At 39.0% G+C, this 23,634-nt stretch overlaps 1 protein-coding gene across 7 annotated transcripts in view; it reads right to left on the reverse strand.

Moving 5' to 3' along the window:
• Positions 1-21,793, reverse strand: part of KIF3A (kinesin family member 3A) — a 61,073-nt gene extending 39,280 nt beyond the window's left edge. For 3 of the 7 annotated variants that reach the window (XM_072630009.1, XM_072630008.1, XM_072630014.1), the window contains exons 1-5: positions 20,998-21,368; positions 16,667-16,940; positions 12,922-13,066; positions 2,286-2,370; positions 986-1,091 (exon numbers count right to left, since the gene is read on the reverse strand). In XM_072630009.1, coding sequence (XP_072486110.1) covers positions 986-1,091; positions 2,286-2,370; positions 12,922-13,066; positions 16,667-16,940; positions 20,998-21,330 — 943 coding nt within the window. In that variant the 5' untranslated portion in view covers positions 21,331-21,368. The other 4 variants (XM_072630011.1, XM_072630010.1, XM_072630013.1 and 1 more) reach the window with 3 other exon arrangements.
• Between the last annotated feature and the right edge of the window lie 1,841 nt (positions 21,794-23,634).

The following is a 23,634-nucleotide window of genomic DNA, read 5'->3' on the forward strand; positions in this document are numbered from 1 at the left end:
TTATATTCATTTTATTCCAAAGTAATGATCTCATTCTAAGATCTTATTTCATAAATTCATGCAGAAGTAACCTACAAGAAGATATAATAAACTTAAGAATAATAAAAGGCAAACCTGCACTAAAGACCCACTGGGATGCTTTATTATGAAATGGAAGTGATACTTAGTGTCCCAAACACCTAGCACCAGTGGAACACAAACTTTTTGGCAGTTGGAGCAGATTACATATGGAGACCCAGCAACCAACTGTCTGTCTCTGCAAGAAACAACCTAATTAAGTCAGACTCAGTCACAGCAACTCATTAAGTCATATACTAAGGCACAGAAGAAGTGGGATCTGGTAAAGAGAGTATGCAAACAGATGAAGTCACAGATGTCTGAAGTACTGAGAAAGGCAAGTGTCTGATTTATGCCATAAACCTGGAATCTAATAGTGTCCAGAGTCATTTCACAGACTAACGTACACAGGAACAAAATGTAAACATACAGTCTTTGTAGTAGTGGATTTTCTTTTTGAATTTTCTTTAAAGCAAAACACTACAGATGGTAGCATTCTTAGTTTTTTAAAAGGTCCATACTTTATTTATAAAATGGCTTTAATTTTAAACTAAACTATTATTTAACAGGAAATGGAAAATTTAAAAAGCACTGATATTCATTCCATATACAAATTTTGTAAATTATCTTCTATTAATATTTACTTTCTTTTTTGAGATTAAAATATGTGGAAATTTCTAAGGGATATCACAATTTATATGGCATAAAATAGACTACAACTGAAAAGAAATTTGTCCCACCTCTTTACTCAAGTATTCTGTTCACTGCTAGATACACCTAAACAACTACAGAAAGAACTGTTAGAATATTTCAGAATCATATCTCTTTCACATGGCATCAAGCTGTAATAAAACTTACATTACCACCTTCACACTAAACTAATCTACTCAACATTAAAGATTTATTGCCAATTAAAGACTGTACTTACGATTTTTATGGCCTAATGTCATAATTCTATCCATATCATCTGCATTATTAACCACATAAGCTGACAGATCTTTGATGTAAACACCCACATCAGGTCTTTCCTTAACCTAAAAAATAAGATTACACTCTGATAATATATGATACTTTGTAAATCAATATTCCTTGTATTTACTTACAGATTACTACAGAAATGGTATAATGTCAATATAAGTAACTTATAATAATCCTTAGGATGGGAGGAAAACATTTTATTACTCTACAACATTTTATTACTCTACAACATTTTATTACTCTACATACCCATCCCTTTGTTAAACTGTTTTACATTCTAAAAGAAACTGTGAGCTGAATCAAAGGAAAACAAGAGGTATGTTGGCCTGCTTGGGAGGACTTGAATACTACACAGGTTGCTATTACTCTGACTCACCTGAGAGAGGATTATTTTTATCATCATCACAGTCATTATATGGGAAAAAAGCACTTCCTCATATTATGTAAGAGTGACTCTTCACTCAGTCAACATTCACGTTTTGGCCCAGCAGAATATAGGCCAAGTGGGAAAGTGATTCTATACAACCTTATGTTATTACTTAAAACAAATTGGGCAGTATATCCATTAGAGAAAAACAATTATTAGCTATGAAAAGTATATCATTCACAAGGCATGTGGCATGAGACATTATTTTAATGGGAACAAATCTGATCTATGATTATTGGGCCAAATGAGAAAGGTTCTTTGCAAATCAAACTTTTTAAAAAGGAATTTAAATAGTTTGCAGGATGAAGTAAAATGGCAGAAGAGGTATTATAAAACTACAGCAAAACAAGAATACATTATTGCAATATCTTTTCAATTTTAAGACACAAGAGTTCCAACTAATTTCTAATAACTGTCTATAAAGAGAATTAGACAAGATTAAGCTGAAAATAATTATACAGGTCAGGACAGTGTCATGAGCTCAACTTTAAGCTAAAACACTGAAATTCTTTATATTAAAGTAGCTAAAACTTTGATTTGTTTAATTGTCCTCTTAAAACTTGATAAGAGGAAGATGCTTGGTATCACAGAAAGAGTGTTAGACCTGGAGTAAGGAAACCTGAGTTGGAGTCCCTACTCTCTTTCTTATTAAATCTATGACCTTGTAAGTCACTTGACATTTTTGTATCTAACTTTCTTTATCTCCTCTACATCATAAAGGGGTTTTTGATGGTTCCCTTTAGCTCTAACATCATGATTCTGTATAGTCCTATGGAAAAATAATTCTTACCTGACAGTATTCAAATTTTCAAAATATCCTTACCTCTAATCTCTGTGTCTGATCCTTTCCTAGAAGGTCACGCACTTCTTCATTATAAATTTCCAAATAAGATACTCTAACCAAAAACCTAAGAAGAGAAAAGAATAATAGATTCTGTTAAAACATGTTGAGTTTGAGATTCACATATGGTATCTGGTTCAAAATAACATGTAAAAAAGCTGATTACCTTTTGCTGCCTCTATTTCCTAAAATACTTACTTCTCAGGTCACTACAATTTGACTTACAACACCAATGCCAAACAAAAAGATTAACTATGATCTCTTAATTGCTAAATCTAGTGACCTTCTTGGTTCCTAACCTTTCAACCTCTCTGAAACATCTGACCTGGCTGAATACCCCTCTTCCTGAATATTCTCCCTTTCCTAAATTTTCCTGACTCTGCTCTCTTCTGATTATCTGCCTATCCAATCCTCTCCTCCAAATCCTTTGTGAAGATATGATCTGTCTTGGTGATTGTACCCACGGGCTCTCTGTTCTAAGATTGTTCCCCATTTCTCTCCCTCACTGATCTTATCAGCTACCAGGGGTCCTGATGCAAGTAGGACCAGAGATTTAGATATACAACTTCTTGATGTCAGGACAATAACTACAAGACAGGTCAATGACAGGAAGCCCAACCTCCCCTCTTCCCTCGTACCCAAAACCAACCAATTAATAAATAAACATTTTTAAATGTCCAATTTTTACTGGGTATTAAGCTAAATCCTGGAGATGCAAAGAAAAAACTGAAATAGTTCCTGTCCTCAGGAAATTTACATTCTAATAAAGAAGATGACATATGTGTATTGGAAGGGAGAGCACTAGCAGTTAGGGAGATTTAAGAAAGGTTTTATGTAGAAGATGGTACTTGACTTGCATCTTGATTCAAACCAGGGATTCTAAGAGGTGAAGATAAAGAAGAATTACATTCTAAGTTAGGAATACTGTGTGTGCAACAAGTAGGCCAATATGGCTAGACTGCAGAGTTTATAGAGAGAATATGAGTCAGGTTGTGAAGAGTTATAAAAGACAGAGCATTTTATATTTGATCCTAAAAATAATTTCACTTTAGGAAAATCACTTTAGCTGCTAAATTCATGTGGAGCACGAATTGGAGTGGAGAGAAACCTGAGGTTAAGAGAACGAATTAGAAGGCTGTTATAATAGTGCCAGTGAGAGTTGATGAGCACCTGAACTGGGATGGTGGCTACACAGACAGAAAGGAATATTTGTGAGATACATCATGTCAGTTAATAGATAAACATTTATTAAGTGCCTATTATACACTAAGCACTGTGCTAAGCACTTAGGATAGAAAAAGAGGCAAAAGACAGTCCCTGCCCTCAAGGAGCTCACAATCTAGTGGGGGAGACAAAAAATAAATATATACAAACAAGCTACATAGAAGATGAATAGGAAATAAAATAACAAAAGCATTAAAAAGTTTGAGAAAGGCTTCATGTGGAAAATGGGATTTTAATTAGGACTTAAAGGAAGTCACAAAAGCCAAAAGGTGGAGATGAGGAAGAAGAGCATTCCAGGCATGGGGGTCAGCCCATGAGAAAATTCCCAGAGCTGGGAGATGGAGTATCTTGTTCATGGAACAGCCAAGATGCCAGTGTTACCGGATTGAAGAGAATTTGGCAAAGAACAACGTGTAAGAAGCTTGAAAAGTTAAGAGAGCATTAGGCTATAAAAGGTTTTGACACCAAAGATATCAGAAAATTAGAAGTCTGCCTGGAGGTTATAAAGAGCCACTGAAGTTTACTGGGGGAAGGACATTGGGAGGAGGGAGAAGACAAGGAGATACTGTAGAGCTAAGAACAACAAGATCTGGCGGTTGACTGGATATGTGGATGCAATAACAGGAGTTTACGATAACACTGAAGTTTCAAACCTGGGTGCCTGGAAAGACAGTGGTGCCCTCTATAGTAATATGAAAGTCTGGAAGATGGATGTATTTGGAAATGGAAAGGGGTGTGTGTGTGTGTTAGGCGTGGAATAGGAAAAGAGAAAAGAATACTAAGTTTTGTTAGGACATGTTGAATTTGAGATTCACATGTAATATCTGGTTCAAAATATTCAACAGGACTAGTTAGGGAAGCAGTAGAGACACGATGGTAAAGTGGAAGAGCACTCAGTCAAGCTTTCCCAAATACCCCTCCAAACAATTCTAAAATAATACCTCAAATCGAATTATGGAACAGCAGAACCAATAAAAAGTTAATTGAAACAATTTTCCAGTCCAAGACAACTTAGAAAGCTGGCAGAAAAGATTTCTCTCATCAGGGAAGTAGTCAAGCCTAGAGTACTGAACAATCCACACCATGGCACCAGCCTTGAAAGCAGCTTCGCTGGCAGTAGGAACTTCAGGAGCTCTCAGCCCACGGACACTGTGGAGGTTGAACAACTGGTCAAAAGGAGATTACAAGGGATCCTTGATAGCCATTGGTTTCAGGACCCTGTTGCACTGCACATATGTAGTTCTGGATCTCAGTCCCGGGGCCATAAGGCGCATTAGCACTTGTGGCCACAGGGAAGCAGGGGCCCTGGTTGCAGTTTCAGGGTGGAGAGGAATGCTTATGGCCACCCAGGGGGAATAGAGACCCCGTCTTAATTCTAAGACAGGGGAACACTAGCAATTGCAGCTGCAGAAGAGTGGGGGGACCTGGTCACAGTCCCAGAGCCAAAAGGAGTATTAGTACTGGTGTTTACAGAGGAAGAAGGTCCCTTCCTGGATAAAGACCAGAGCACAGGCCAGAAGAGCAGTAGCCAAAGCTCTCCCTAGATCAGACCTGCACAACTTAGCAGTAGGTAAGGGCCACAATTAAAATAGGCTAAACTTCTTTGGGATGCTGATAGGTTTTTAGAGACTCACTTTCCAAGTAAAGGTATAATTAATGATTAAACTATTTTGCAAATAAATCATATTTTTAAAAAGGGAAATTTCAATTAATATCAATTAATTATACTTACTACTTAAGATGCTTATTTATAATGAAATCACATTAATGTTAAAAAAAAATTACTTTACTAAGTGAGACATAATCCAGAAACTGCAATCAGCAAATATTTCTTTATGAAGTCACCTTCAGTAAAAGACTTCCCAGCTGTAGCGATTTCTTTAGAAATCTGAAACTAATCTTAGTAGCCATTTCATTTTCTGAGTTTATTATCTTCAAAAAGTGCTGTGCCCCAACGAAATTTTTCAACAATTTGGATGCTTTGTTTTTCTTCAGTGTCCAATTTCTTAAGTCAGGATGTTTTGATTTGAAAAGGTGACAAAGACTGTATACCTTTAAAACGGCTATTACTTCAGCAAACAAGGCACAGTATTTTGTCTCTCATGTAAGTAAACAAGTATTTATTTGTCCACTCTGGATTAAATACTCTATGTTCTGATTAGATCTTCTATTTCTTTTTATCATCCATTTTACAAAGTCACCCCAAAAACTTTAGTATTAGTACCAAAAATTCTCCACAGCAACTGCTCACTTATAAAGAAATACTAAAGTGAGTGTCTGACCTTGGAGAGAGCACCAGAACTCACGTAACTTGGAGGGTAGCCACAAAGCAAGGGAGGGGAAGAAGCCCTCACATTGTTGCCACTCATCCTATAGCAGGCATCAGTTGGCATTGGCGCATGACCCTTTGTTCCTATTCAACACCAGCAACAACCGAAAATACAGCAAAGTGATGCAATTCTCACTCTTCTCAGACTAGAAACAGACTGATAATAGTTGGTTGCTGTGGGTCATGTGACAAACAGGTGAGAGTGTGCAGTGGCAACTCACCCAACAAGTTACATGATGAATACAATAATGACTGTTAGAAGGTGGGTTAAGCATGGAGAAAGCATTCATTACATCTTTTTTCATGGGCTGCCCGAAATCCTTTGGCAGCTGTATGTTGCACAGGTCTGCCCTAGATCATAAGCACTGAAAACCTACAAACTCTCAGAGCTAGCTCTGAAAACAGCAGCAAGAAAGGCCTGAAGCTTAGGATAGTGCCCCCTCCACCCTAGAAACAGAGCCTAACTTGAACATAAAGTTAAAAGTCAAGAAACAGACAGGAAAAATGAGCAAACAATAAAAGAACCAGACTATAACAAGTTACTACAGTGACAGGGAAGATCAAGATACAAACCCAGAAGAAGACAATGATTTCAAAACTGTTCAAGCAAAGTCTCAAAGAAAAATGAGAATTGGATACAAGCCAAACAAGAATTCCTAAAAGAGCTCAAAAAGTACTTTTAAAATCATATAATAGAGGTGGAGGAAAAAATGGGAAAAATAAATGAAAACAGCACAAGAAAATTATAAAAAGACTGTCAACAACTTGGTAGGAAAGACAAAAAAATACTGAAGAAAATGATTCCCTAAAAACCAGAATGGGCCAAAGGGTAAAAGAGACACAAAAATTCACTGAAGAGAAGAACTCCTTAAAAAGCAGAACTGGCCAAATGGAAAAGGAGGTACAAAAGCTCACTGATGAAAATAATTCCTTAAAAATTGTAATTAGGTAAGAGGAAACTAATGATTCCATGAGACATTAATAAACACCAAAACAAAATCAAAAGAATGAAAAGATAAAAGAAAATGTGTACTACCTCACTGGAAAAACAACTGACGTGGAAAACAGATCCATTAAAGATAAGAATTATTAGACCACCTGAAGGCCATGATCAAAAAAAGAAAGAGCCTAAACATCATCTTTCAAGAAATTATTGCCACTATTAGGTATCTATCCCAAAAGAGATAAAAAAAGAAAGAAAGAAAAAAGACCTGTGTATACAAAAATATTTATAGAAGCTCTTTTCTGGTGGCAATGAATTGGAAATTGAGGGAATACCCATAAATTGGGGAATGGTTGAAAAAGTTGTGGTACATGATTATGATGGAATACTATTACACTATAAGAAATGATGAGTAGGATGCTCTCAGAAAAACCTGTAAAGACTTGTGTGGGCTAATGCAAAGTGAAATGTACTGTGTACAAAGTAATAGCAACATTATAAGATGATCAGATGTGCATGACTGAGCTATTCTCAGCAATACAACAATGCAATTCAATTCTGAAGGACTTATGATGAAAAATGCTATCTATCCTGAGAGAAAGAACTGATGGTAACTGAATATACATTGAAGTATTCTTTTTTTACTTTCTTCATTTTTACTGAGGATTTTTTTGTCTATGTTTTCTTACACAACATGACCATTATGGATATATTTTGCATGACTATATATGTACAACATAAAAAGAAAAAGGAAATTTTCAAGGAAAACTGCCCTGATATCCTAGAACCAGAGGACAAAGTAGAAATGGAAAGAATCCAGTGATCACCTCCTGAAAAAGATCCCAAAATGAAAACTCCCTCCAACATTACAGCCAAATTCCAGAGTTCCCAGGTCAAGGAGAAAATATGGCAAGGAACCACAATTTAACTATTGTGGAGCCACAGTCAGGATCATGAAAGATTTAGCAGCTTCCACATTAAAGGCACAGAGGGTTTAAAATATGATATTCTGGAGGGCAAAGGAGCAAGGATTACAACCAAGAATAATCTATCTGCAAAACTGAATATAAGCCTTCAGGAAAAGAGGTATATTTAATGAATTAGAGTACTTTCAAGAATTCCTGATGAAAAGACCAGAACTGAATAGAAAATGTGACTTTCAAACACAAGACTCAAGGGAAGCATAAAAAGGTAAACATAAAAGAGAAATAACAATAATTACTATTTATTAAGTTATTTTTATAAATAATAATCAATAAGGTTTAAATGTTTACATTTCTATATAGGAAAAAGTTAATTGTGCCTCCTAAGAACTTTATCATTAAGGCAGCTAGAAAGAGTATACAGACGTAGGACACAGGTGTAAGTTAATGTTTTTAAAAAATAAAATTAAGGAATGAGAAAGAGGGATGCCCTGAGAAAAGGGAGAAGTGAGAGGAAGAACAGGGGAATAAAATTAGTGTGAAAAGAAGAAATTTTACTGTAGAGGGGAAGATGGGGGTGGGAGAGCTGGTGGGCAACACTTAAACCTTATTCTCATCAGAACTGGCTCAAAGAGGCAATAACATACATACTCAGTTGGGTATAGAAACCTCTTACTCTACCTACCCAGAAAGTAGGAGGGGAAGGGGATGAGAGGAGTGCGGTTGATAGTATGGAGGGCAGATTGGGAGAGATAGTGGTCAGAAGACAGGGAGAGAGCAAGGGAGAAATGGAAAAAAAAATTAGGATGGAAGGAAACACACAGTTAAAAATCACAACTGTGAATGGTGATGAACTCACCCATGAAATGGAAGTGGATAGCAGGATGGACTAAAAACCATAATCCAACAATACATTGGTTATGAGAAACACTTGAAACAGAGAGATACATACAGAGAAAAAATAAGGGACTAGAGCAGAATCTATTACGTTTCAACTGAGATTAAAAAAAAAAAAGCAAGGGTAGCAATCATAAAATCACACAAAGCAAAAGTAAAAATAGATCTAATTAAAAGAGATAAGCAGGAAAACTACATTTTGCTAAAAGGTACTACACACAATGAAGTAAAATCAATACTTTTTCATATATGCATCAAATGATACATAGCACCCAAATTCTTAAATGAAAAGTTAAATGAGTTATTGAAAGAAATAGACAGTTAAACTATACTAGCGGGGGACTTCAAATTTCCTTTCTCAGAACTAGATAAATCTAACCATAAAATAAATAAGAAGTTAAGGAGATGAATGGAATTTTAGAAAAGTTAGATATGACATATCTGGAGCTAAATTAATAGGAAAAGAAAGAAGTATAACTTTTTCTCAGCTGTACATGGCACCTTCACAAAAACATACCATGTATTAGAGCATAAAAACCTTACAACCAAATGCAGAAAAATTAAATGCATCCTTTTCAGACTATAATACAATAAAAATTATATTCAATGAAGGGCTGTGGAAACATGGATGAAAAATTAATTGGAAATAATCTAATCCTAAAGAATGAGTGGAGTCAAAGAACAAATCATAGAAACAATCAATTTCATTAAAGAGAATGACAATAATGAGAAAACGTACTGAAATTTATGGGATGCAGCTGAAGTGGTACTAAGGGAAAATTTCTGTCTCATAACTCTTATATTAATCAAATTGAGAAAGAGTAGATCAATAAATTTGAGCATGCAACGAAAAAACTAGGAGAAGAACAAATTAAAAATTCCCAATTAAACACCAAATTAGAAATCCTGAAAATCAAAGGAGAAATGAATAAAACTGAAAGAAAACCACTGAACTAACAAATAAAATTAGGAGCTGATTTTATAGAAAAAAACAATAAAACAGATAACCACTGATTAATTAGATACTTTTTTAAAAAGAAAAAAAGTCAAATTACCAGTATCAAAAGCGAAAAAGGTGAATTCACCACCAAAGCAATAATTAGGAACTATTTTGCCCAATTGTATGCCAGTAAATCTGACAATCTAAGTGAAATGGATGAATATTTACAAAAATATAAATTGCCCACATTAACAAAAGAGGAAATAAAATACTTAAATAACCCTATCTTAGAAAAAGAAATTCCACAAGCCAAAAATAAGCTCCTAAGAAAAATCTCCAGTATTAGATGGATTCACAAGTGAATTCTACCAAACATTTAAAGAACAATTAATTCTAATACTATATAAACTATTTGGAAAACTAGGCAAAGGAATCCTACCAAATTCCTCTTATAATATAAATATGGTTCTGATACCTAAGCCAGAAATATCAAAAACAGAGAAAGAAAACTATAGAATTTCCTTAATGAATAGTGATGCAAAAATTTTAAATAAATTACTAGCCAAGAGATTAGAACAATATATCACAAAGATCCTATACTGTGACCAGGTGAGATTTATTCCAGGAATGCAGGGCTGGTTCAGTATTAGGAAAACTATAAACATAATTGACCAGAACAATAATAAAAATCATATGATTATCAATAGATGCAGAAAAAGTTTTTGACAAATTCAACATTCATTCCTATTCAAGCACTAGAAAGCACAGGAATAAACGGAGCTTTTCTTAAGATGGTAAGTAATATCTAAAACCATCAGTAAGCATTATCACTAATACCAGAATAGTTGGAACAGTTCACAACTCCACTAATAGTGCATTATTGAGAGCCTCCTCAATTTCCATGACTTTCAATTTCATTCCAATTCAGTCAGAGACAGACAATCCCAGTAGTACCCACAAGTACTCTACTTCCACAACTAAGAAATATGAAAATCCTCTGACCATAACCTTCTATTTTTTTGTGCCTCCTATCTCCTAAACTTATTCTTCATCATCACCATGACCTCCAGTTTCTCACTGCTTATGCAGGCCACTACCCCTGCTCTGATTTCACTTTTCTCTCTTCCCAATCTTGGCTTTATAGTTAACCAGTTCAAATTTACATTGTCCTCTGCCCCTCTTGCCAAACTGAAACTCTGGATTATCCCCACTATTTGCTGCCTTTGCTTCTACTCAAATGAGGCTGAGGGGTGCTATAATAAATCATACAATCATGATGAATGAGTCTACTCAAAATCTATCTAGTCTGTTTATTCGAACTATTTACAAAACAGTCCTTTTACTCTTCCTCAATTAACTCACACTCCTTAAAAGCCATTCTAAACCTTCTCTTTTCTTTTCCAGTCTCCTGCAAACCTTCTTCCACTCAGAAGACCTCTTATCATACTCTGCTGAGAAAACTGAGACCATCTTCCATTAGCAAATTTTTCCACTTAACTTTCTTTTTCCTCTTACTCCATATCTCAAAACTCTGTCATCATTCCTCCCCCATTTTCTTCTCTTTTACTCCAGTATCTCATGAAGACATAGAGCCTTCTCCAGGTGAAGGTCAACCTCTCTTTTTACATCCTTGGTCTCATACTTTCTCATCTCCTCCAACAGATTGCTCCTGCAATCACCTTTTCTCTCTCTCTCATATCTTCATTCCCTCCCTATCTATTAGCTCCTTCCAAGATGCCTACCAACAAATCTTATCTTAAAAAACCCTCAAATTTTTCCTACTCCCACAAGTCATCATCCTACAGCTCCATATAAACTACAAAAAGTTGTCAACATTTGTTGTCTCTACTTCCTCTCCTCTCACTCTTCAACTCCTTGAAAACTGGTTTATGAACACAATACTTCACTGAATTTACTCTTTTAATTGTCAAATCCAATGGCATTTTCTCAGCCTTTAATCCTTCCTGATCTACAGCATTTGACCATGGTCACCCTTTCCTCTCTAGTTTTTCATGACATTTGGTTCTCTGTCTTCTGGCTTCTTCTCTGCCTCCTTTGCTGGAGTCAAGCTGAGTTCAAAACTCACCTCAGACACTTACCAGCTAAATGACCCTGGGCAGGCCACTTAATCTCTGTCTTACTTTCCTGATCAGTAAAATGGGAAATAATAATAGTACCTCCCTCCCTCCCAGAGTTGTTGTGAGAATAAAATGAGATAATATCTGCAAAATAATTTGCAAACCTTAAAGGGCTATATAAAAGATCATCATCATCATCATCATTATCATCCACGTTCTACCACCTAAGTGAAGGTTCTATCCTGCCCCTCTTTTCTTTTTTCTTTATTGGTGAGCATATTAGCTCCCATGAGTTCAAATTATCATTTCTATGCAGATGACTCTTGTATCTATCATCAGTTTTCATTATTCACCAATACAAAATCTCTCACATCCATTCTCTTTTCCCTACACATAGCACCCCCTCTTCCTAGTTCAAGTCCTCTTAGTTTCTCACTTAAATTACTGCAATTGCCTCCTAAATGATATAAATGCCTCTAAGATTTCCCAACTCTGATGGATTCTCCACAGAAGTACCAAAGTGATATTCCTAAAGCACAAGTCTACATCACTCCCCTGCTCAAGAAGCTTCAATGGCTTCCTATTGTTTCAGGATAAAATACAAATTCCAGCTTGAAGTTTCTTCACAGTCTGGCTCCAACCTGTCTTTCTAGACTGATTTCACATTAATCCCCTTCATCCCCTCATATATGATGATGGTCTATCTCGTACTTCCACACTTCTTCATAGGCTATGCCCCATGTCTGAGACAATCCTTCCTTTTCAGGTACCTGAGTTTCAAAGCATGGGTCCAGAACTAGCTGTGTACAGTACAGTGCTCTAGGCAACTCTCTAAGACTCTAAACAAGCTACATTGGTAGGAGTTTCCTCACCAATTAGGAATTCACTATATTAGTGAAAAAAAGGTCTAGTCCCTATTTCTCATTCCAAGCCATCTCTTCAAATCAATTGCAATGAAATCCTGCATTCTTTATTTACCTCTCTATACATATGTAGTATATTATATTCATACAACAGAATGTAAGCTTCTTGAGAACAAGAATATTTCTTTTTTGTCTTTAAAACTCTGGTCTAAATTCTTGGCACTTTAGTAGGAACTTAACATATGATGGCTGAATTGAAGGCCAAATACTTGGGGAAATAATCAGGTTATTGCCAAGTACAATGACATATGCACATATATATATGAATGACAACCTTGAAATCAGTATCTACTCACATAAAAAAATTATTTTACTTAAAAATAAGCAGGGAAATGGAAAAAATGGTCTTTTTTGTTTTTACCTTGTATCCCCCTCTGCTTTTGCAATATGACCAAATATATGAGCAAATGAATTTGGGATAATTCCTCTAAGTTCGGGTACAGCTCGTACACCTTCCATGGTAAATGTTTTTCCAGTTCCAGTCTGTCCATATGCAAATATAGTACCTGAAATAGAAAGAAAACATTTATTCCAAAGGTATTCAAAATTTAAATTCAACTAACATTTTATTAAGCACATAATGTGTACAGAACATTCAAACACTGAAGGAAATACAAACATTAGCTAAGTAAGTTTCTTGCACACAGAAAACTTACAATATAAAACAATGTGTCACACAATTAATAAGCATTCCTAAACAAAGGTCTTACTATGCACCAAGCACTGTGCTAGGTGGGGGATACAAATACAAAGGAATGAAACAATCCCTACTCTCAAGGGGCTTACTGAACAACAGAAGGACAAAACACAAAGATGACTATAAAATAAAACATAGCATTACACATTAAGAAGGTGCAATACCAAGTGCTATGTTAGGTCTGAGAAGGCAGGGAAATCAAGGAAGGATTCATGGAGCTAGCAACATGTCAGTTGGCTGGGAAAAATAAAATACTATTTTGCATTAAACTTTGTTTTGAAGATAGCAAAATTCAGTGACAGATTTTTGGTCAAACTGTTTTTATTTAAAAATTACTATTCTAAAAACTAGTAACTTAAAACTTCAAGGAAATAAATGGGTCCACAAAAACATTCTTTTCCTCCTGAAACATTTATAATGCGTTGTAATCACTAACCAGTCCTTTTTAGTCAGTTGAGACAAACAGTTCTGAATTCAGCTATCAGTTGAGACAAAATAGTTCTCAATTCTTTGATCACTAAGTAAGAAGACTAGGGTAGCAGGTGTTCAATCAATCAATCAATAAACATTTATTAAGTGCCTACTTTGTGCTAAATGCTGGGGGCACAAAGAGGCAAAAGATAGTCCCTAACCTTAATGGGAAAGACAACAAACAAATACTTGGCCTTCTGAACCTTCAGGCAGAATTTGGGACCTTCTGGTCAACTAGCTTGATGAACTCAACTGCAACAGTCTATCTCATATCATGAACAGCGAAATGACTGTGAGAAGGATAATCAGAAAAGACATACATGGGCTTGCCTGAAACATCAATGATGCAAGCATTACCAAATATCAGGAATTTAGGGTCATTTTCCAGTCTCCTGAGAGAACAACAATCAACGTTCTCCTTTGGCTAAGCAAATTTGTAAACAATGTGAGCAGTGTGATCATCCAGAACAGGTGCATAACCAACACTAATCTGGCTAGACAGTTTACATATGTGGACTTCACTGTGCAATGAAGCCAGCTGCTTCTATTGCTATCACTTGCCACATTATGACAGAGGATATCTTTAATAGACACATTCCTAATGATGAAACCAGTGTCATTCACAGGCAAGGCCTCAATCAAAGGTTCATGGTGCAGTTCAAAAGACTTTACTTCAGCTGTAACACTGACTGAAGCAAAATTCAACACCATGCTTGGTTTTACAACACCAGTCTTCACACACCAAGAAAGTATGATACCAAGTCCACCAATCTTGTACACATCTTGGAGTGTAGACCACAGAGACTTGTCAGCTGGACAAACTGACAGCAGGATACAATCCAAAGCTTCAAGCAGAGTAGTTCCATTAGCATTGCCATCCTTACAAGAGACATTCCATTCCTTAAACCAAGACATATTAGAGTTTGATTCTAACATCTCACCACCATTCCAATCTGAAACTACCACAACAACCAGTGTCTGGGTTGTAGCCGATTTTTTTTTACGGAAAATACTTATTTGTTTGACAACTGCCTCGTTTCTCTTCTGGTCATAGGGAGGCTTTGTGGAATCCATTTTAACATCAGCAATGAGATGTTTCACACCCAGTGTATAGATCAAAAGGGCATGCTCAAAGTTCTTACCATTCTTTGAAATAACAGCTTCAAATTCACCCATGCCAACAACAATAATCAGAGATGTGTTTGTAATTGTGTTCTTTATAAAGTCTCTGAGCTCAGGAGCATCAATGATGATCACGTAAAACTTGCTGGTCTCAAATTTCCAGAGAGATATCAACATCGATAACACCCTCTGGTTCAACCTTCAGTTTATCCAAGACCAGGTACATTTGAAGTAGTTCTTTCTCATCTCAGTAGCCTCTTTTTCAACAGCTCTTTTATCAATCCTATCACATTTATAGATGAGGTGGTCAGTTGTCATGAATTTGCCAGAGTCTAGTTATCCAATGATGATTAGGTTAATGTCTTTACCTTGTCCATTTTTGTTAGCTTTATCTGAAATTTTCATGACATTTGTTTTCTGGTGGCAAACCCATTGTGGGATGGAAAAAACTAAAATATTTTTCAAGTGGTATGATAGCAGTGTTTTTTATAATTTTCCTGAGACATCTTTCTGACCATCTTAAGGAAGTAGATTCAAATGAAAAAAAATTCAACTTGTCCAGTTACAGTATCATCAAAAAATACTTAGCACAACATGTGCAAAGTAGAACAGTAGATGAAATACTGGTAGGAAGTTATTATAATACGAGCCAGTATGGCTAGTGATAATACAAAAATCACTAATATTTAGGTCTAAGAATGGATCACAATTTTTTCATAAAAGATGTATCTAATTGTTTTGCTCAAGCTAATCATGGAATCTTAGCATTTTCTTTACAGATAAGGCAATTACTACTACATTTCAAGGTTACCATTCTTAAACACATCACATACCAGCTAAATAAAAGGAGCTACCCAAGAAGTTTATATCTAACGGAGGAAAGCCAGTTGAGGATCATATACTGTCTATGTATGATCAACAATATGGATAATCCACATGTGACTAATATAATAAAACAAAATACAAACTGTGAGGGGCATAAATTTATATCCTTTGTCAGTATGATTTCCAAGACCTATATGGACAAAAATATTTATAGTAGTTCTCTTCTGGGGGTAAAGAAATAGAAAATGAGCAGATGCCCATCAATTGGGGAATGGCTGAACAAGCTGTGGTATGTGATTATGATGTAATACTATTGTACTATAAGAAATGATGAGCAGGATTTTCTCAGAAAGACCTGCATGGGCTGATGCAAACTGAAATGTACCGAGCACAAATAACAGCAGTACTGTAAGATGATCAGTGTGAATGACTTAGCTATTCTCACAATACAACAATCCAAGACAACTCTGAAAGACTTATGAAAAATGCTATCCATCCCCAGAAAAAGAACTGGTGTCTGAATACATATTGAAGCACACTTTTTTTCACTTTCTATATTTTTCTTAAGTTTTTTTAATTATGTTTTCTTTCACAATATGACTATTATGGATACGTTTTGCATGACTACACACGTATAACCTATACTGAATTGCTTGCCTTCTCAATGAGGGGAGTGAAGGAGAGAGGGAATTTGGAACTCAAAGTTTTAAAAGCAAATGTTAAAAATTGTTTTTACATATAAATAAATAAACTACTAAATAAAAAATGTTAACAAAGATGACTTTCCATTACTTATTAAGCTTTGACATATTTACAGGACTAGTATATACAAAAGCAAGAACTTAATATTTGTTGAATAATAATATGCTAGGCTAATAACTAAACTCAGTTAGTAAAAAATCTTTTTATAATGTTCAAATAGGACTGCAAGCTTCTATGTTTTTAAAAATTTATAATCCTCTTAATTCAAAAGTGAAGTGAGGTTATTTACCATTGTAGCCTTCTAGAACAGAATCAATAATGGGTCTTGCTGTTAAGTTATAAACATCAAGTTGTTTACTATCTGGTCCAAAAACCGTGTCAAATGTAAATGTCTTTGGAGGTTCATTTGAAGAATCAGTTTTATGCACTGTAATAGTTCCTCTCATCTCATCCACAGTAACAGATAATTTGTAGCACATTGCTTTTTCTCTTTCGTTGAAGGGTCGACATCGAACAACAACTTTGACATTGTCGCAGCTTTCAGGCTTCTCTGATTTATTGATCTAATAACCAAAATAAGACAAAAAAAATCAACATTAATCTTAAGACACATCAGAATGATTTTCAATGTGAGACTTTCCTGTCACTAAGATTAATGATTCTCCACAAACATTATGTACATATTTTCCAAATCTTGTTACTTGAGCTAAAAAGAAAAATAGTCTGGGTACCTTTATTTTCTATGCAAAAAAAGACTCACCTCACCAGTCTCTTGAAACACTTAGCAAAGGTTCAGCTCAGAGGCCACTGGAGATAATCAACAGAAGGAAGGCAGTGGCATTAAATGAGGCTAGGAAAGGCTTCTACTGGAAGCTGAAATTTTAGCTGGGACTTGAAAGAAGCCCGGAGGCAAAAAAAGGAAGGAAAGAATTCCAGGCATGGAAAGTCAGTGAAAATTAACTAAGCTGAGAGATAGAGTACTGCTGAATGAATCACAGCAAGCATTTGTCAGTTGTTTGCAAAAAGTCACACAATTACATAGTTTTTTGGTGGTTGTTGTTTTAAGGAGAATTGTGTGTTCGTCCTTCTTTGCTGAAGAAGACCATGCCATCAGAGAAATGATGACATGACTTGCACTTGACTTTGTTTTGAGTGAGGAAGGGCTGTGCAGGTCACCAGCCTCACTTCTCCTTCACAGCCATCAGAATCGTGACCCGATATTCCTTAGGATGACTGGAGATAACCCAGGATGAGGCAATTGGGGTTAAGCGACTTGCCCAAGGTCACACAGCTAGTGCATGTCAAGTGTCTGAGGTGAGATTTGAACTCAGGTCCTCCTGACTCCTGCACTGGTGCTCCACCACCTAGCTTGTACGGACACAAGGTACAGCCAAATAAAAGGCATAGGGTGAGGATGTGGTGGTGTGTCATAAAACAGCCTGGAGGAATGGATAAAAGCCCAGCCCTGAAATCAAAAAAACCTTGGAGCCATATCCTGCCTCAAATAGAGTCTTTCTTGGTGGCTGTAGGCAAGCCTGATCAGTCTGAAATCATGCTCCTGGACTTACTTTTTTTAATTTCAAATTTCAATTACATATCATGTGGTCAAAGTCAGTGTGGTATTGTGGATCAGAGCCAGCTCTGGAGACAGGAAAACCTAGGTTGGTGTCCACTTCTGGCTTCCTCATTCCTAGGGTACTGACATGATTTTCCCAGAGCCCTGCAGTCTGGCAGCTAACATTTATTAACTGCCAGCTGTGTACCAGGCACGAAGAAAGGCAAAAGACAGGCCTGCCCTCCAGGGAGCTCCCAGTCTCGTGGGGGTGACAGGATGCAAACAACTCTACACACAAGACACAGAGTGGATAAATTGGGTGTAATCTCAGAGGGACAGCACTGAGGGTGAGGAAGCCAGAAGTAGATATCGACCCAAGGAGAACTGGGATTTTATTGGATAGCGACCCAAGGAGAACTGGGATTTTATTGGATAGGGAAGTTTGTCAAGGAAATACTTAACAAAGTAGATCAGGAAAAGCAAATGCAGAATCACAGAGTATTTCCTGAGGCACTGAGAGCGAAGTGACTTACCCAGGGTCACAATGCCAGGTGGCTTCACAGAAGAGGCTTACAGGTTAATGGAAAGAGATCTGGAAGAGACTTTAGAGGTCATCTAGTCCAATGCTATCATTTTACAATTCAGGAAACTAGAAAAACTACCTGCACTTGTTTGCTATTATTTCCTTACCTGACATTTCAAAACCCCTTAAAATCTGGCTTGTGACATCACTACTAATTGCAGTTGGATTCAAAGTTATAAATGATCTACTAATTGCCAAATCTCATGATTTCAATCCCATCCTTCTTGACTGCGCTACATTACTTGATACTTTAGGTAACCTTCTCCTTGAAACTCTCTCCCCTAGAATTTCATGACACTACTTTTTCCTACTTCCTTTCTTACAAATCAGGTCTCCTTTACATAAGATCATCAGTCCTTATCCTACCCCTATATATGCATATATGTATCCTAATTCTCTGTCCCTAGACAAAGTGTCCCTAATCTCTCTCTCTCTCTCTCTCCCTCTCTCTCTCCCCACATAAACTCAATTACAAAATGTGTTCAACTACAAAATTTTCTTTATTCCTCTCCGAATAAAATTTCTTACTTCTATCAGCAGAAATCTCAAACCTACTCTTTCCACAAGTCCCCAAATCTACATCTGCCTCTCCAAATGAGAACTTCTCTTCCTACTGTATTGAAAAGATGAAGTTCACACATCTTAAGCTCCTCCTCTCTACTTTTTTGCTCCAGTCTTGGAAAGACACATTGGCTCTTCTTGTCATCAGTCTCCTTTATTGGATCATCAACCTTGTCCCATACCCTATGCTAATGTGTGCGATATTTATTATACAAGCACATATAAAAGTAAATTCAAAATATATCTTCCTGATTCTGAAGCCACTAAACCACACTTCCCTAAGACCACTGGATCATATACAGACAGTTCTCCATTTAGTTTCATATTATGCAAATTCCACTCCACAGGCACAAAGGTGGGCAAAACTCCACAGTGGTCCAGGTTTCCTGCAGGTGGTTATAGCAGCTGCTGGGCCTGTAGCCTGGTGCCAGGGGTGCTTGATTCAGTCTCTAGGGTACAGGGTCTCAGGCACTGAAGCCTCTCTGGTTAGTGGGGCTGAAGAGACAGAAAGGCCACATGGATCTCCAGAAAAGTATAGAGAGATCTGAGGAAGAGTCCATTTATATTGAGAACTGACTATAGTTGGAACAGACCTTAGAGGTCATCCAGTCCAGTTTTCTTATTTTACAGATGACAAAACTGAGGCCCAGAAAAATCAAGTATCTTGCCCAAGGTCATACAGGTAAAGGGTCGAGATAGCTACTGAATTAAGATTCTGTGACTCTAAGCTCAATGCTCTAATGCATTTTGTTTCCTTCACTTTCTCCCATAGTAAATAACATAAATTTCAGAAAAGCATGTGGAATTCAATCCCTTAGTTTCCTCCACTTTCTAACCCTTTATTAAGAATTCAGGGTTTCTCTGGCACCATTGCATATAAAGTGAAATGGTTCCATATTGCACAGTATCCATAAGTCATTTCTGTAACACTCATTCTAGAAAATTGTAAATGTTCTATTTCAGGAACAACCAAGAGTTCAAGTACTCTTAAAATTAGGGAAAAACAGTAACTATTCACTTTTAAATAGAGCATTAAAGTCTACAAAGTGTTAAATATACAATTTCTCACTTAAGACTACACTAAAATTCTCAGTTACTGAATTTTTAAGAATCAGAGCCTGCAGTGAACATAATCCCATTCCTCTGGCTGAATGTATATGATCAAAGCTGATGTAGCCTCTACCCTAAGTTTAACACTTTTACTATATTGTGAAATACCAAGATGCAGATGGCACAATGAAAAGAATCCTGCAAGAAACAGTACCTGACTTTTCACCCTCACTATTCCCCTGGCCTTAGACAAGTCACCACACCTCTAGCTACCTCATCAGTAAAATGAGAGGGTTGGCCTTCTCAACTAATGATCTATGAGACGAAAATCACAGGAAATTTCAACAGCACCATTCTATGACATACTCCTTTAACAAATAACTGACTGGAAGTTGGAGAACAGGAACTACAGTTCCTTAGAAAGATACAGTAGCCATAACAATTCCCTTAAACGGAACAGTTATTTGTCAGTAATCTGGGGCCATGGCAGCATCTGGCTCTTCTTACTCTTATCTACATAACACAAAGAAGGGCCACTGGTCCTGAAAGTCGGATGGCCGCACAAAGTGGCGTTGACCTCAAGGTTCTGGGAAGCTCCATCGCTTCTCTAATGGAGGGCTGGGCCAGGTTCCTCCCCTCCCCCACCTCCGCTCCGCCCAGCCCAGCCCAGCCCCACCCCCCCGGAGGTGTCCAGGGTCATCTCCAGCATCCCTAAGGGCAGGAGGCCCGAAACCAGGGTTCAACGGCAAAGCTGGGCGCGCGATGACAAAGAGCCCGGGGCCAGCGCTGTCCCTACGCCAGGTTCCGAGCCCAGCTGAACCTCTCTTCCTCAAGGAGGCTAGGCTGGGTTCGCCCGACCCTAAGGAAGCACCTGGGCTGGGCCGGGCCTGTCCCATCTACGAAGAAAGCTGCGGCTTGACCTGGGGCTGGGGCACTTTCGGCCTCCCCGGGGCAGCCCCCCAAAGAAGCGGTTGCTGCGGCAGCAAACGCCGCCGCCCCGCCCGGGCCTCTCCCATCCTTCCCGGAAGAGGTTCCTGATGAAGCCGCCGCTGGGGCTGGGCCTTTCCCGGCCCTCCCAGAGGGAAGCCCGGGGAAAGCCTCCACCGAGGCCCGGACCTGGGCAGGGGCCGGGGCCTGGGCTGGGACCTGGCCCAGACCGCGGCCGCCCCTCCCGGGGAAGGCCCTCCCCGCTCGGTGCCTCCATGGCAACGGCCCCGGCCACCGGACGGGGCGGGGCGAGGCTTCGGCTTCTTACCGGCATGTTGGCCCCGACTGATCCGCGCGGGGTGGCCGGTTCCCCCGCCCCTCCGCGCAGCTGAGCCGGACCTCGAGCTCCCGGGCAGAGTCCGGTCCAGGGGCTCCTCCCGGAATGTCAGGCCACAGGCTCCCGAGGCGAGGCGGTGGCCGAGACGCGCGTGCGCAATCTAGGTTTCCTCCTCCCCGCCAGCCCTTCTTCCCACGTTCCTTCGGATGCACCTGCGCATCCGGCTCTCCCCCTCTCTCCTCCTTCTTTTTCTTTCCTTCCCTCTTTTAACAAATCAAAAATATAAAATAAAGGGCCGCCCTCCTCCCCAGACGCTTCCCCACTGGCTGGTCTCCTAGGACGCCCGCATCGTCTCGCACCCGAACCGCGGTGCGTCTTTGCCGCCACCTGGTGGGCGCGGGCCTGAGCCCGGGGTGGGCGGGTCGCCGTGCGCGGGGGGGGGGGGGGGGGGGGCGGGACCTCGAGAGCCCCCCTGTGTGTCAATCTGCCCCTGGATGCCGCAGCGTCGCCCTCGCCCCCCTCGGGGGGGCGCTGTCGCCTTCCAGTCAGTTCCGAGCAATGGGCGGGGAGGACTGTGGCGGCGGGCAGAGAGACGGGTCGGAGCTGCGGTCCCAGGAATTGGAGGGCCCAGGAAGCCCCACCAGCCCGGGGAGAGATGGGGCCGTCAGGGGGAGGGACAGCTCGGGGGGTGGGGGGCGGGGTGGCCAGAGAGCCTGACTCCCTACGGCGAGCGGGTGGGGGGAGATAGGAGGCCCGCCTGGATCCGAGGGGAGGGCTCTCTGAGGATGCCCAGAAGGGTTAGAATCCCCCGGACCCTAGTCCCAGTCCCCCTCCTCAGCCTTCCCTTCTCGAGCGCAGGCCACACCTGCCCAGCAGCACAGCCTCCCACTAGAATCTGCATACAGGAGGAGAAAACTGGGTGTATTGGGGGTGCAAATGGAGCCTCCCGTAAGAAGCCCCCAGAATCTCGGGGTTTGGGCTTGGTTTTCTGGCTTGTGCCAAGGTTGCAAGGCCCCCAAAGTTGGAAGTTCCTGAAGGAGCTCCCTCCTGTCAGTCTATTCACGCTGCAGTAGCCTCTGGCCTCATTCCGTTTAAAATTTGTATTACTATATTTTTATTTTATTGCTTTTTTTTATTCCGAACTTAAACACCGAAAAAAAGAGAACATTTATATAGACAGAACGCTTGAGATTTGCACCTGCCTCCTTGGGTTGTTCTGAGGATGAAATGAGATCATATTTGTAAAGCTCTAAAGTTGCATAAAGGCTATTACTATTATTGCTATCAGGATCATGAAACTCCATCTCATAATGTTCACATCCCAGCGGCTCTTGCTGACTCCAGACACAGAGCCCTGCCGGCTACATTCGGCCTATGTCTGGTTGTGCTAGGAGGCTGCGGGTTTGTCAGCCTGCCCTGATGCTGACTTTGCTGGCAGCCTCCCTTCCTACTGCCTGCGAGCCTCAGGCTGACTTTGTATGCAGCTCGGGAGAACATGCCATGTATTGTAGATTCTCCATGAATCGACGGATTACATTATTGACTTTTTTTAGGTTTTACAAGAGTGGGTATAAAGGTGCTGATCTGCCTGCCACCTACTTAAGGCAGTCATTATGGGTGAAAGTCTTATTCCATTTATAAGAGCTCTGAAGAGGTGTTTTACTGTGGGTAACACTACTATAATCATTAGGAAGCTGTACAGTGGTCTCTAAGGTTTCCTTATCTTCAGGTTTGGGGAGTTTATTTTTGATGAACAATTTTAAGTTCATTGATAATTCTGAGCCCCTAATTAGAAAAAATTCCTAACGCATAGACAGGTTGGCATCTCTGCATATCCTTACATTCATATCTATTTCTACTTAATCTCTAACCCCTTTGTAATTGAGGCAAATCTCAGTTTACTGGAAACAATTGGGTAACAACACTGCAGGTTATATTATGATGTCTGTAGATAGGCTTTGGGAGGGGAAGCTAGGGAAAGGGTCAACCTTTTTTGGGGGGAGGGGGAATCTTCTCAATATGAATCCTTCTCTCCCAGAGATACCCAGAGAAGTCATGTTATCTCCATTCTCTGCTACTATTGTCTTCCCTATGGTTCCTGCTTGCTCTAGCATCTTGAATATAGACATTTTGAATCTCTTCCTTTTCTCATTCTGAAATAGTTCCTCCCTTATATACAAATGGCTGACCCAGTCTCTATTGCAGTGACTTTGTGTCAAGGAGATGTACAGACCTTGCTCACAT

The sequence above is a fragment of the Notamacropus eugenii genome, chromosome 1 (genome assembly GCF_028372415.1).
Source record: "Notamacropus eugenii isolate mMacEug1 chromosome 1, mMacEug1.pri_v2, whole genome shotgun sequence".
Lineage (NCBI taxonomy): Eukaryota > Metazoa > Chordata > Mammalia > Diprotodontia > Macropodidae > Notamacropus > Notamacropus eugenii.